The 16156-nt window shown below is 45.5% G+C and overlaps 1 protein-coding gene across 1 annotated transcript in view; it reads right to left on the bottom strand.

The window, feature by feature from the left end:
- Positions 1–9575, bottom strand: part of DNAH5 (dynein axonemal heavy chain 5) — a 117253-nt gene extending 107678 nt beyond the window's left edge. Inside the window, exon 1 of the mRNA XM_061548140.1 lies at positions 9453–9575. Within this exon, the coding sequence (XP_061404124.1) occupies positions 9453–9548 (96 nt within the window). The 5' untranslated portion in view covers positions 9549–9575. The remainder of the gene's footprint in view (positions 1–9452) is intronic.
- Positions 9576–16156: the final 6581 nt, after the last annotated feature.

Genomic DNA, 16156 nt, shown 5'->3' on the forward strand with positions numbered 1-16156 from the left:
AGGGTGGGTGGCAAGCCCCACGCCCGACCGCCTTTGTTTACCCAGTGGCGATGTTTACACACCGCACCGGGTACTCATATGAGGCTAAGTCGACCTAGGGGAGGACCGGTTAAAATAATCGTCACTGGTGTTTGCCGTGAGCGGGAATCCAACTCGGTTTCGTAGCGTGGCACGCCAACCGCTCCACATACTGTCACTCACACACACAAAAACATACACGCACACACTAACATTACACACAGGCATCCCATTTTAATCCAATGTGCTTTCGAGGGTAATGGTGTTAGTCCGCATGTGTTGTATTCTAGCTTCTAAATTATAAAATAACTATAAACTTCATTTTAAATAATATTGATTCAAATACAAATGTGGGAGGAATCGATAAGTGTCTTGTTCGCGTAGGATGCCTGGCAATATGTATGTATGTTGAACTTCTTTCGCACTGGAAGTAGCCTACCATGCTAATCGGGGGTGCGGGGGAAGGACAACAAAAAACTCAAGAAGATAAGTTGTGGTTCATCGGCTACATATTCATCATCAGCGTGGAACTTCTCGTGCAGTGCGACAGAGTTCATTGAGTGCAGCATTCCCTCCTTGTTCACCAATTTGCTATCCACGATTTTGACTCTCCGCGAATCGTTTCTGGAACTCTACATGACTGCATCTCGAGAGAGAGAGAGAGAGAAATAAAGTGATAAGATAAAGCGATGAGATAAAGCGATGAGATAAAGTTATAAGATAAAGTGATGAGATTAAGTGATGAAATAAGAGAACTTCGCGCAACTTTAGAGGCATCTGCAGACGTTGACTAAATTCGTGTACGATACGCGCGCATCCCACGCCATGACATCCATGGCGTGGGCTGTTTATTATAACCACATTTTGTTCGTGTTATTATGATATTTTTCATGCACAGTAATTAATAGCTTATTTATGTATTTATTTAAGGTCATTCCTCAAAGATAGGTTTCTCGTAGACCAATATCATTATCCGCGAAATGTGCTATTCACTAGCGTCTCTGGAACGTATCCCTCGCGAATACCGAGGGCACACCGTAGACGCAGAACCTATCAATTTGGACGAGGAAGGAGCAGTTAGTGCCAGCTATCCTGGTCACTTAAGCCATAAAACCTGGGTCTGTCCTGTAACCTCCTCCTACCAGCAAGGCTCCGACACGTCACATGGCCTCGAAGTGCACTTAGCCTGGCACAATCGCGGCAGGGACGTCACAGCCACTTTGTGGCGAATCAAGGCAGTTGTTTTCTGTTTGCGCATAGTCACTTTAAGATGTTTTCTTGTTCATGTTTTTTGTTTGTTGCGGTTACACCCGATTCAAGAGCCGAATGGCTCACAGGGCTATACCAGATAAATGAAAACTGAATGAAATGAAAACTGAAAAACTGTTGCAGCGTGGTATAAAGCTTTGAAAGTTCGTATGTGTTGTCCCTTCACGTGGCACCCCCGACCCACAGCCTCAGCGTCTGTAGTCAAGGAGACAGGGAGACGGAACAAATGCTAATGAAAACGACTTCTGCTCAGCTATTTAAAAGGGCCAATCGTGCCACACTCGTACAAAGACAGAGATCTCCGTGTAGCCGACGCAGGCTGTTGGGGCAAGTGCTGTTAGCACACGACGCACACACATCGACACACACATACACACACGTGGACACACACGAGGGAGAAAAACGACAAAGATCTCCCTGTGTAGCACTGATAGACTGCACTGTTTGTTTGTGAGCACCTATTAAGGTGGACACGTTGCACGAGGGAGGTCATGTGGCCAACACCGCACCCAGTCGCCTTTATCTTTCTAGTGCTGACATTTACACACTACATACACACGACTAGTCAAAGATCCCCCCCGTCTAGCCTAAACAAGCTTTTTGGGGGAAGTGCTGTTAGCGAGCACCTATGAAGACCACCAGCACGGTATACAAGGAGGTGGGTGGCCAGCACCACGTCCGAGACCGCCTTTGTCTCCCAAGCGACGATATTTTTCTCACCATACCAGGTACTCATTTGAGGTGGAGTCAACATAGGGGAGATGCATAATTGGTTCAGATATTACGATGTAGGGGTGGTCCAGGACCGGTTCAGATGATCGTCACTGGTGTTGGCCGTGAGTGGGAATCGAACTCGGGTTGCCGGGATCGTAGAGCAGCGCGCCAACCGCTGCACTCCCGCTCCCACATACAAAGACAAAGATTCCCCCGTATAGCCTTAACAGATTGTAGGGGCAAGTGCTGTTAGCGAGCACCTATGAAGGCCGGAACGGTACACGAGGGGGTGGGTGGCTAGCACCACGCACGACCGCCTTTGTCTCCCCAGTGGCTATGTTTACACACCGCATCAGGTACTAATTTCAGGCTGAGTCGACCTAGGGGAGGCCCAGGACCGATTTAGATAATCGTCACTGGGTGTTGGCCGTGAGCGGGAATCGAACCCGGGTCACCAGGTTCATAGCGCAGCGTAGCGCTAACCGCTACACTACCGCTCCCAATACATACCCACTGCCTACTCAAGTTACAGCACCTAGCAAAACATATTAATGCAGGATTGATAGCTCCTGAAGTGTAATTTACGAAAACAGCCGCTGCTTCGTGCAGCCGCTCGGGCCTGACGTAGCCTCTTCCTCCCGAGCCTCATCTTTCCTGAACTTTTTACTTCCTTTTCTCCGTTCTTTGTCCATCCTTTTCCTCTTGCGCACCATTCTTTCTCTTCCCTCTTCCCTCTCCCATTCCTTTCTCTTTTTTCCATGCGGCACATCATTGACTCGACTCTCCGCCCCGTCGTCTGCCACGGGTAATAAGTTGCAAGCATATTCTTGGTTCTGTCGTTAAAGTCACGTAGAAGGGAAATAATAAAATTATAAAAATAAGACGTTTCGATTGCAACACAAGCAATCAGCATCAGGTGATGCTGATTGCTTGTGTTGCAATCGAAACGTCGTGACCAGGCAGGCAAAGAATTCGCCTTTGCCCCCCCTCCCCTCTGCATCCTCTCCCCTCGCCCTCTCTATCTTTCTCTCCCAGAATCATCGAATCAATGGATCGCTCCGCGCTCAGCTCGACGACTTGGCTCGCCTTTCCAAGAATCCAGCAGAGACAATCAACGAAAGGGCACAGAGCGGGGGACATCCCACGCACGTCGAGGAATGGACATTAACACACCGTGCACCCCACGCATACCACGTGTGCACAAACCTCTTGGCAATCCACTGCTGGATGATGGAACCTCCTCCCCACGCCTGCGAGTGTCGTGGGGCGTTATTTGACACGTACTGTGCTTAATGACCGCACTGGTCAGTGACGGGTTGGTGAAGATGGGAGATAATGTGGGCGTCGGAGCATAGAAGTGCAGTGCAACTACTTGGCCGTATAGATGTTGCTGCACTGCTCACAACGTCGCATATATGTAGTGCTGTGTACACATGCCCATGGTAGCGGACTCAAAATACAAGTTAACACGAATACAGCTGCAGTGTAAAGAACTGCGTGCAGTGCAGCGCACATTGATTAGTATTCATTAATAAGCATCTTGAGTGACAGGGCGTGCGTGGTCTGCTCACGTGGGCGGCTAAAAGTCCTCGCTTCTTCTAGATTTGAAGCTTTCGTGACTGCAAGGATTCATATTCTTAGGTTTTTTCGGTAAAGTCACGTAGGTAAAACATCAAAATTAATATTTATTAATTCCTCGCTTACAAATGACAGCGCTCGTGCATCAAAGTAACGCGCGCGTCAAGACAAAGACAGAGCGGACAATAGGCACGGACGTTAACGAGAGAGAGAGAGAGACGCACAGCACACGGACGTTGACCGTACAGAAATTGAGAGGTGGAATCCAACCGCTCGATAAAAGGGGGCCTTCCTCCCACGCCGCGCGGGTCGCGGTGGCTTCCTCGATCATACTTCACGACGCCGGTCGGTGGGTGGAATGTCGGAGGTTGGCGCTGCTTGGCAATGTTATTTCGCCGAGGCTGCCCGCTGCCGACGAGGTATATCTCCGCAGAAGTCTTTTAAACACTTGCGTTGCAGCGCTCATATAATCCGAGGCACTTATCGAGGTTCAAACCCTGGCTTAGCTTCCGAGATCTGTCGAGACCGAACGCATTCCGGGCGATTCAGTCCTCCTAGAGACCTAGACGATTGATAATGATGATCATCATCATGACGATGGAAATATGAAGTACGAGAGGCGGATCAAGCAGCATCTATATCGCTCCATTTCTCAACAAATCCCCGTATAGCCTTAACAGACTGTCGGGACAAGTGTTGTTAGCGAGCACCTATTAAGGCTGGAACGGGACACGATGGGGGTGATGTGCCCCAACAACCTTCACAGACTGTTGGGGCAAGTAATGTTATCGAGCATCTACTCACCCACACTTCTGCGTCCGTTGAAACCCTGTAGCCGACCAAGCCCTGTTGCCAAGCCATGCCATGCAGCATCGACGGCTCAGTTAGAATCCCAATATTGGTGGTGATCCCAGGTCCAGAGCCTCATGCAGCAACGATAACAACGACCGTGCTGCACGAACGCAACTCTTACTCACACAGGGTTTAGCCACGTGGATTCCCCTGGACTCCACCGACCCCCTACCCACCCCCCACCCCCAACAATTAATGATTTAAGCAAATATTGATTAGGAGGGGAGGAATACATTCCGATGAAATACTACTGGAGGAAACGTAATTACTGTAAATATAGAAATTACCAAGGAACAGTGTCTCGTGTACATTTAGACATCCATTACCAATTTCTTTGGAGTGTTTAATTTAGAAACAAAAATTCCACATTTCAAATGCATGGAAGGAAAGTACATATTGAAATGTCATGGACATTTATACAGCGCGCATATCTGCAAAACAGTGGCGTGGAAGATAGCGAGTGTGCAGGCGGTACAACTGCACCGGGTCCCACGGGCCAGAGCCTCAGGGGCCAAGGCACTGGGCTACGAAGAGAGGGGGCGAGAGATTTGACAGGGGGGGGGGGCTCATTTCAAGCCTTGTACGAGGGGCCCATGCCAACCACACTACGATACTGACCCCCCCACCCCCCACCAAAAAACACACATTGCTTATAGGCTACACAGCTGTCACTGAAGGGCTGATGTTCGCCCGTTCTCAAGCTCCACTTCAGTCAGGGATCCGGTTGGACACGATGGCTCTTCGGCAAACATGCGTTTGAAGCTCCCGTGGAAAGCTAATTATCTATTCAGGGCCCCTCGCTCGGTGAGCTTACAATCTACATCCCATTACGTGGAGTTGTGACGAGCGCTGAATTCACCCCGAGCTCTCACGCTCGAGACGAAGGAGACGAGGGGTCGGCACCCTGCGGCTCAGGAGCCGCATGCGGCTCTTTAAGGACTGCAGAGTGCGGGCTCTTGAAATTATAACAAAAATGGCCCTGCTTGTTATTTTGGTTGCTGACTCCTGACCACTGGAAGTCCAGTTCACCATGGGAGTCCAGTTCACCATGTGTTTACAGTTCACCATGGAAGTCCAGTTCTACGTGTGAGTCCAGTTCACCATGGGAGTCCAGTTCACCATGGGAGTCCAGTTCACCATGTGAGTACAATTCACCATGGAATTCCAGTTCACCATGGGAGTCCAGTTCACCATGGAATTCCAGTTCACCATGGGAGTCTAGTTCACCATGGAATTCCAGTTCCACGTGTAAATCCAGTTCACCATGGAATTCCAGTTCACCATGGGAGTCTAGTTCACCATAGAATTCCAGTTCACCATGGGAGTCCAATTCACCATGGAAGTCCAGTTCCACGTGTAAATCCAGTTCACCATGGAATTCCAGTTCACCATGGGAGTCCAGTTCACCTTGGGAGTCCAGTTCACCATGGGCAGGGGTCGGCAACCAGCGGCTCCGGAGCCGCATGTGGCTCTTTAAGGACTGCTGCTTCGTGACGTCATTGATTCGGGACCATCGTCTCGTATCCACGTGGATTGCGGCTCTTGAAATACAGTTTTGTCTCTCTCTTTTTTACCGAATTCCCTCCAAAAATGGCTCTTGTTATTTTGGTTGCAGACCCCTGCTCTAGACACACGTGGGGGATGGACACTTAAGGGACGGCAAAGGCCAAATGTGGAATCTCAGATCGGTGAAGTCGAGTGCAGTGCCAATATAAGCCCGCTAAGGGCTACTTATAATGGCCCTACAGTACGAGTAATTGGCAAAATACCAAATTACCCTCAACAAGCCCAATCGCGTCCGATCTCGTGAGCCAAGCAAAAGTTGAGCCTGGTTAGTGTTTGGATGGGTGACCACCACCAATGCTTGCCAGGTGTCGTAGGCATGAGGCTTGGAATAGACCAGAGAAGGCAGGCAGTACGTGGCTTGGTTTCTTCCCACACGACGCCAAACATCCCAAATCTAAAAGGACCCTCCTGAAAAAGAGTCTCGAGAGAGATCGGTGGGGCTTTTATGGGTGAATACGTAAAGTGAATTACGCCCTACACTTATAGAGTACAGTATAATAGTTTAAAGTTAAACATCCTGCACGCGTTATCAGATGCAATCCCTCCTATAATCATCATCTTCAGACGCAGGAGATATTAAACACAACTATTAAACTATTTACTGTACGTGCTTTTATACTGGGAGGTGTAACAAAACATCGATTCATCGTTTCGTAAACGGTACCCTATTTAGGCTCATGGTGAATCGAATCTCGTTCGTAAGAAAATGTGTGTATTTGATAGATAGGTTGAGCTGCTATGTAACGAGGTCAAAGCTATATTGAACGTGACAGAAAAAACGAGATACAATGGAAGACATTTAATCCGAGACTAAATAATGTAACGTCGCCAGGAATGTGAATCGTTACGAGTGCTGGACGACCCTTTGTCAATTAATCCGCTGCTGCATGAAGACCCCCTTGCACGCCGTATCGGCCGTGGGAGATGTTTGACCATACTTCACCACGCCGCTCAGTGCTCAGACTCAAATCGATTTGAATTACTGGAACTCGGCAGAGTTGTTTTTAGCCGCTGTGTTGTTGTAGCCATCAGCGCGTTGCCTCGACTGAGCGTGTTGGCAACACACGCAGCGGATAGATCACGGCTGATGGTGATGTTACCTTATTACAGTCCCTTTTGTCAATCCGCTGCTACGTAACGCAGTGCGCCAACCACTGCGCCACCGCTCCCCTCTAAACATTGCCACGCGACCACACTCACCTCTTCGGGTGTCAACTCTGCTTGTTGCTGTTGCTGCTGCTGATGTTGTTGTTGTTGCTGTATCCCGCGCATTGCTTCCCTCTCCACACACTCGTAACAACCGTGTCCCTTGTAATAAATTACAATTAACTTCTAAAACTTCTGATGTTTACAATTGTCGTACTACACGTGTTTCCAAACCAAACGGAAACAAAAACGCTGTCGGGAATCGAACCCCACCGAAGTGCATAGACAGTCAGTTGTGTGTGGTGGGCACATACAAGCCATGCGGTTATAGCCCAGCCAGGGTAACGCGTTTGGCAGGCGATGGGTTAATGTGTGGCCAGGAAATAATGAAATGTGCCTCTGCGTGGGATCGTCTTTCTCTGCCCTGGGTACACGGGGGGTCTCCGCTCAGTTCTCATGCACCGTGAGTAACCAGCCAGCCACCCTCCGCTCCGAAGGGTGCTCGTAATGTGTGCAGCTAATTAAGTGGTAGTGCAGGCCACATGAATTATTTCGCGGTGCTTATTGTTTGGGCAGCAGAAGGCAGCGAAGCGGAATCAGTTGGTTGCATGGACACATCGACACCGACCCTCGCCCGCCTACGCCTATTGCGTATACGTCCCTGTGAAACTCTCGCAGTGATCAGTGTGCACGCCTTGTAGAATGGCCCCGAAAGTTTATATCGCTTCCTGTAAACTTCTTGAACGACGGGGACACGCCGTGAATGTCTGTCTTTTGAGCACTTAAAAAATGTCAAGACGGTCAAATGCATCGCACGTTTGTAGATGCGCTTCTGCGGCCGTCTGGAACGCTCTTCATTCCGATATTAGGAAGCCACGTGGAGCTCTGGACTTTTAAAACTAGGTTGAAAACGAATTTATTTAGAGCTGCTTTTTGTGCAGTTAGCACGGTTGGTTAGGTACGGTGTGAAGGAAGTTCAACATACGTATGTACACACCATCACGGCACTGACCAGCGATGGTGAAGTGCGGTCTAAACAAACCTCCCACGACCTGTACAGGGGAAAGCGGCCTTCATCCAGCAGTGGATTGACAACGCGCTGCAAATACGAATAATGAATCTTGCTTACATGAAGTCCAGTACACACAGCGAACAGTGCACGTTGTGACGAAAGTTCCTTCTCGTCAGAGGATTTTGTCAAAAGTTTCAGATGCAACGAGAGAGAAAAAAACACATTCCTACTGCAAATGTAGTGATGTAGTATAGTAATTGTATTGGCATGTGTAAATGCGTAACACTAACAATGTACATACATAATCAACGTTTTTGGGTTATATCGCGTTACTTATAAATGTGTCGTAACCCTCCACCACCCGACACGGCCAATCAGCAAAAAAAGTGTCACGCTGACAAAAGACAAATAGTTCACTGCTTTAGCCCACCGGTGTGTTGAAGCGTGAAACCACAACATTGCCAATTTTTTTTACAATTTTTGAGTACGCGATCTAGCCCAAAAAAGTTGATTATGAATAATATTGGTCGCGAAAGCCTACGTATTAAACCAAATGTACGTACAGCCTGTTGTCGGGCACGGAAGTTGTTTTGGCCATACTTCACCACTCAGGAACAGTGCGGTTCGATGCAGAGGAGTGCCTAAAGACCGGTTCTCGTAAAACTCGCCATCGATGTTACTGGTGGCTTGGAAGCAAACTCGAGATCGCTGAATGTGTTGGGCAGTGCGCTAACCACCGCACGCGCGACCCACCGCTCCAGTCCTCTACTATAGCGATACGACAAAACTGTAAAATATTTTAAATTTCGCGCGGCAAGCAAACGCAGCAGCGAACGATACATTCGATGCGTGTATGATACGTAGCTTTAGCGATTTCATTTTAGGGTTACCACGATACGATACGTTCGATGCATGTTAAAAGTTTTTTTTTATATAGCAGATAGGATTGTTTCCTGAAAAAAATGTTCTATTAAATTGCAGTTCATATAGGTAGGCTAAGAATTTACCTTGTTTTTTTTACTTTTCATTTTACTGTGCAATACAGTATTGTAAGTAATAAATACATACAATATATAGTTTATACAGTACGCTACTGCAAATTGCTCTGTTTTGATAAATTATCACCATTCGTTAAGACTCCTGGGTAGGCTAGGCCATCTTCGACTCACGATATTTTTGACTTACGATGGGGTCGTCGTAACGCATCTCCATCGTAAGTAGAGGACTACCTGCATATACACATATCATTGTTCCGTAATTGCGTAATATACAACTCAATTAATGCACCGGAGGTCACCTGTATCTCTTGAATGTTGGCCGTCGGGATGAGGATGGATTGAAGCCTGCCTCTGACGATGCTCCACGGCTCCTTCAGTGACCTCCGCGACTCCATCCCCTTGGAGTGGCTCTCGCCTCTGTGTCGCTCTCGTATCTGTGAGCCCGACCTCTGCCCTCGTTGCCTTATATATTCCATATACACAGGTGTGTGGGTGAATACGTATAGCGCCTCGCATGGGGGAGCCCTGTATATGGGCCATAACACGCAGTTTGCAGTCATAAACCACTTTTTACTTCGCCGCCTGTAATTGTCTAAGGAGGAATTTATTTTTTTACATATTTGTCAATAACTTTACAAGAAAGTTATATCCGATGCGACGTTTCGAGCAATGGCCCTTCTTCATAGCACATTTGGTGAGACTGCTAATGAGGTGTCACCAAATGTGAAAAATTGCCATCTACTCAACAAATGTGCAGGGCATGATAACTAAAACAAATGTAAGTTCATCACCACTATAGGTTATTTTTATTGTATTCGAACAAATATTGCAACATGCACTGGCTGTTAAGAAAAGTGGACTTGAGACGGGACACGTCCCCGGTGGTCGAGGCTAGAGACGGAGTGGAATCAAAAGGAGGGAAACGCGCTCGGGAGGGCATCCACCGCAGAGATGGAGCGATGAGATCAGATCGCGTGTCAAAGGGGCAGGCACGGACGTTTGCATCGCGAGACGTTGGAGAGACGGCGATCACTTGGGAATCCTTCGTCCAGCAGTCGATAGGTCACGGATAATGATGACTGATTACTCGGTTTTGGTCCAAAAATTAGTGTATCCCGTATCACGAATATGTATCGTAATTGTGACTTGGGGGCCGTCCATAAATGACGTCACGCAACTGGGGGGGGGGGGGGTAAGATATTTGTGACGATGTGTGACGAGGGGGGGGGGTTGAGAAATGTGACGTCACATCAAAATGCGCAACTTTAAATAAATATAAACAACACGTTCTACTTAATTAAAAATAATTTTTAATAAATGTTTTCTCCTACAACATCAGAGTGCAGCGCCACATTAAACACGCACCACACTGACAATAGTTTAAAGCGATTTGAAGCATGTTTTATTTTTTGGGGGGAGGGCAGAGCTTTGTGACGTCATATTTGAGGGGGGGGAGCTGACTCTTTGTGACGCCGTGGGACGAGGGGGGGGGTCAAAAATCGTCCAAAATCGCGTGACGTCATTTATGGACGGCACCTTGTGTTCTTTCATGCCTCGTCTCGGCAAGTCGTAATTTCTCTCTCGCTTGTTGATTGGGGGTTTGTAAACTTTTCCGGCCGTATACGGTACCGCAGCGCCACCTCTTGGCGCCACGCAGAATTGAGATAGCATCCTGGAGTCAAGACTTCAGGAGTGTCCTTGCACCATGTTTGGCCAATTCCGTTTCAGTTTTTAAAAATCCTTTATATTAAGTTCACTTGCTTGCTTGCTTGCGCGCTTACGACCGTGCAAATCTTTCGGTCGTTTTTTAACCCGCTTCCCGTGATCCAATCGAGCTGATATTTTGCACACATACTCGTTGTGCGTGACAATTTATTTTCGTGAAAAAAATCCAAAATTTTACACTTTTTAGGAAAAAATAAATTATATTTAATTACCAATTGCTTAATGGTGGCAGGCAATCATCTGACCCATAGGTGGCAGCCATCTCAAGCCAGAGGACGAGAGGACTCTAGCCGCCCGTTTCAAAGACCAATGTCCTTATATACGACTTTCCTTATATTTAATTTAAAATACCAAGGTGATAAAAATGAAACTCTTACTCAAGAAAAACAGAAATTAATAATAAAATAAAACCGCTGCCACGCATATAAAGGATTTATAGTGAAAAACTTTGTTTTTACGGGTTAATTTTTTTTCATTTATTTGGTACAGCCCTGTGAGCCATTCGGCTCAAATATGACGTCACAAAGCTCGGACACCCCCCCCCTCCCCCCCAAAAATAAAACATGCTTCAAATCGCTTTAAACTATTGTCATTGTAGTGCGTATTTAATGTGGCGCTGCACTCTGATGTTGTAGGAGAAAACATTTATTAAAAAGTCTATTTAATTAAGTAGAACGTGTTGTCTATATTTATTTAATGTTGCGCATTTTGATGTGACGTCACATTTCTCAACCCCCCCCCCCCCTCGTCACACATCGTCACAAATGTCTGACCCCCCCCCCCCTAGGTGCGTGACGTCATTTATGGACGGCCCCTAAACCGCACGTGGATAATCGAGATTCTACTGGAAACGTAAACACCAAACGACCAGTCATTACTGAAGAGCCGCCGATGAAGTTCCGGGTGAATGCCCCTATTTGACAGCATACATGAGAACGGCAGATTATGACACAGTTTAAGGAAACAGTTTGCAAAACCGAGTGTTTATTTTGAATGTTGATGGACTGAGGCACCACATTGCTAAAGTTTCCTCCTTCCTCTCTCGGAGTTTGAGAAAAGGACCTTAAACGTTGTCTTACGTTTAAATAGAACGTTATGATGTGACAAAGTAGGTGTATTTGCCACCTGTACATCGACAACCACAACTAAAAGAACACCCCGTTTAATTCGATTAATTAAATATTAAATCTGTACAGTTTTTACTTGTACTACACTATGAACCTGGTTACCTGGGTTAATTTCTCTGCCGTGTGTATGTTGAACTTCTTTCGCACCGTACGTCGTCACCGTGCTATTTGGAGATGCGTGGAATCATAAGTGCCGCTGCTAACATAAGTGGCGAGTTATATGTTAATCTGTCTTGCTGCCTCCCTTTTATACGCACGAACTAGTGTGGTTGAAGTATTCTCAAACAACCCCGATGATCAACAGACATTCACAACAGCAGTTAATTAACAAATGGCTGTAAAAAGAAAAACGAGTTGTTCGTTACGTAGGCTAACGACACGAAGAAAATTGTCCAAATTAAGCAGAAAAAAAAACAATAATCTAAAAACATACCAACAAGTCGGTAGACATGAAAAAGTATAATCAACTCACAGAAAATCACTACCCCTAATCATCAAATTCATGGTGAACCGTCTCATGCCTAATACAGTAGTTACTTTCCAGTAAACATGGAACGTTGGGCCAACATTAGTCCAACGGTTCCAACCACAATACCAACATTTCCCCAACGTTGCATGTTTACTGGGTACATACCCTAATGTCCACATTGTGGGAAGTCAAAAGAGGTGGTCCTATGGATAGACTGTTACCAGCCATGGAAATGTGAAATGTACAGATTTCTCAGGGCTGCCAACAGAAATGAGATTAGGGAGACTTTGACTTCTATTGCAAAAGAGCTCAGCTTTTCCCAACGAGCACCCCCCTGGTTAAAAAATGGAAATACTGCCATCACTGGCGTCGTTATTATTTAGTTGGGGTGTACCTATGCAACAATGTTTCAAATAAAAGTCGATTCTTAAACTCCATATATGTGCAACTAAGCTCCCCAAAGGAATCAGTGTTTCGAGATTCGCAATTTTAACAGTCTTCCACTGTAAAACACATACTGCATACACACAATAGCTTTGCTTTCTTTACGTATTAATTCAGAGAAGCTACATTGAGTTGTATGACCTTTTGTCATGAGGGTCATGCGACATTGGGTTCTTTTGTTAAATGTTTTTCAGCCAATTAATGATCAGTATTTATACAAGCGGGAGGAAACCGGCGGAGCTTGAGAAACCCATTTGCGCGAGGGGGCAACACTCTATCCCCGTACAGATGTAAACAGATTAGTCCACTTGCTCTACTGCCTTCTGCTGGTGAGCCAGGATAAAGCTCCTTCTCTTACGCCTTACGGGAAGGGAGTTTCACAACATCGATGTGTGATACACCAACCATCGCTGCATCCACAGGGCCGATTTATAGACTCCGTGGATAATTGCCACTGCCCGGCCGATTTTCAACTATAATTCGTCAAACTGAACCCCTCTGTGCTCTGCAGAAGGACCGTTGCATTTCACAAGTAGTACTAGTCGCATATCTGCATTTCCCATAAATATGCTAAAATTCCTCTTGATATGCAAATTATTTTGTCAAGGCGCTCTTCCTCCTCCCTCCCAGCTTAAATAGACGCTCCAAGCCCAGGACGTGTCATTCAGACTCTGTCTTATCGACAGACCTGTTCTTCACCTGAGGACGGCTGCTTGCGTTCTGGCCGAAACATCGTGAGAATTATTTTATTATGTTTTATTTTTATTATTTTATTATTTCCATTCTACGTGACTTTACCGAAAGAACCAAGAAGATGAAACAATATAATCTATATTCTTGGTTCTTTCGGTAAAGTCACGTAGAAGGGAAATAATAAAATAATACAATATATATAAAACAATAAAAATTCTCAATTTATTTTTCAATTTGTTAGTTTTATAAAAAAAAAATATTTAATTATTTCCCTTCTACGTGACTTTACCGAAAGAACCAAGAATATTAATCCCTGCAGTCACGAAAGCTTGAAATCCAAAAATATAATCTATGTTTCGGTGCTAATAAGGCAGCTCTTTGCCAATATCACTGCTGGGTGAGGGGGGGGGGGACATGGTAACATACTACGGTACAACTGTTTGGGATCTACGGATGAAATACGGCTTACAATTGTTAATGATTATTATTGCAATGCAGCTTCTCAGCAGCCTTAGAACGCGTGATTATATGCGTGCTTTTTGGCGATTTAAGCACTATCCGTGCTCAACTCCTGCTTAGGCTGGGCAAATAGGTCTGGTTAAAGAATTCGCATATTGCTCAGTCCGGGTGTACTGATTCATACAATTATCGATTAATGTCGATTATATCAAGCGTGTAAACATCGATTTTTTTTACACGCTTTCATTTAACTCACTGTTGTTGTATCCTCAAAATTTGTAACTTAATTTTAACCAACTTCCCAATGTGGTATCGACTGCAAACTTGGTATACTTATGTCATACTGATGACAATACTATATTTTATCATTAAAAATTTTAATATATATTTATAAACAATCTTTTTTTATATTTTGTTTCGGCTTGGGTCTAATTGTCCACGGTTCATTACGTTATGGCAAGCCTCGGGGCCACTTCCTGGAGTCGTGGAGTTCTGCCATTTGTTGTATATGTTGGTTATCAAAATTTGTTATGTTGTATGCGTGCGTGGGTGAAATTATTATGTTGTATATGTGGGTTATGAATATTCAGTGAAAATAATAATAATTAAATGAAATTTGGCCAAATGTGTAATTATCCGGAAATATGTTAATTTATGTAATTACGCACATTTTAATTATGCCAATTCGAGAGGTAATCGTATTAATTATGCGAGTGGGTGTAATTATGATAATGCAAGTCGTTATGATAACCAGACCCCGCCTCGGTGATGAGGGTGGGTTATCGATCGGAATAAGGCAATTAATCGTATGCAGTTATGCAAGTGTGGTGTAAGTATGCAAGATTAACTTAGATTAACTCGGCATCGTTGTCTAGGTTCGTCTCATTCTCACTTTAACATTCCCAGAGTGTGTATTCGTGGTTATATTTTAGGTCCCCGGTTCACCCCGTTATCGCTTTAACATTTACTGAGTATGTATTAGTGTGTTTATTAAGGTCACCAAGTTCAGATCTCAACGCAGAAGCAGATCTTATGCATAGATTTCAGGAAAGAATCACACAACCACTTCTGTATTGATCAATTTATTACTAATTCAACCTTAACTATGATATAGTATGCGAACTCTCAATCCCGGAACGTCAACACGGCATCAATACAGTATCATCAACGATTGTCTGATTTCACTTTGACAACGGCACATGGATCCCGCATAACGCGATGGTTGTTAGTGAGAGAGAGGGTCGTTAAAATATGCAAATACTATGCTAAGAAAACCTTAACGTTAATGAGTGATCATACTCAACATTGTTCACGCAGTACCGCACTCCTTATTGATCATAAGCAACCCTTATCACGTTGTTAGCACCTTGGGTCACGGGACAGTTGAATATTCTGTAGAGGATGCGAGTACGTGCGGCGATTATGACTGAAAGATACTTGAAAGATTATACGGCGATAAAAAAAAACACAATCAAAAACAGTTATTATTCTTAAAGGCACCAATCTCAACAGATACATCGGCAGGTTATCTGACAACAGAACGGCTCGGAGTAAGGGCCTGCGACGGTGCTCCTTTTCCGAAGATCGTTATTTTATACCAAGTTTACTAATTGGGGACCAGATCACCTGATAAGGATCCGGTGGGCCACCACTCCCCACGTGAGCGTGGCTCGGCGGAAGGAGGTGCCAAGAATCAGTTCGTATTGATGGATCTGTTGGGAATTTATGCGATTAAGAGTACAGCCCACTAAATATTAAAGATAAAAATTACGAATACTCTTATAAACGACGGATGGCCATCACTCGGTCTCGTTGTGATGCCTTCCCAGCCACGGATGGCTTATGGGTTCGAGTGTGTTTGAGTGGTAAGAGTTGTCTTGAATAGTCAGTGTTCGGAGTCGATTCTTAATGTCAAACAGACGCCTGGTGGTCGTGTGGTGAGGGGGCGGTGCGCGTCATACGTATCAGTCGCTCCCCTGTCACCGTGGTGAACTGGTTCGGATGCCCGTTGATACGCTGTCGCAGTTCGGAACCCGGTCGGTAGGTGGCGCCCACAACTCGCTCGCAGCGTGCAGTGTTGGGTCGT

This window comes from Lethenteron reissneri, chromosome 9, assembly GCF_015708825.2.
Source record: "Lethenteron reissneri isolate LAM-NWPU_2019-01 chromosome 9, ASM1570882v1, whole genome shotgun sequence".
In the NCBI taxonomy this organism is placed as follows: Eukaryota; Metazoa; Chordata; class Hyperoartia; order Petromyzontiformes; family Petromyzontidae; genus Lethenteron; species Lethenteron reissneri.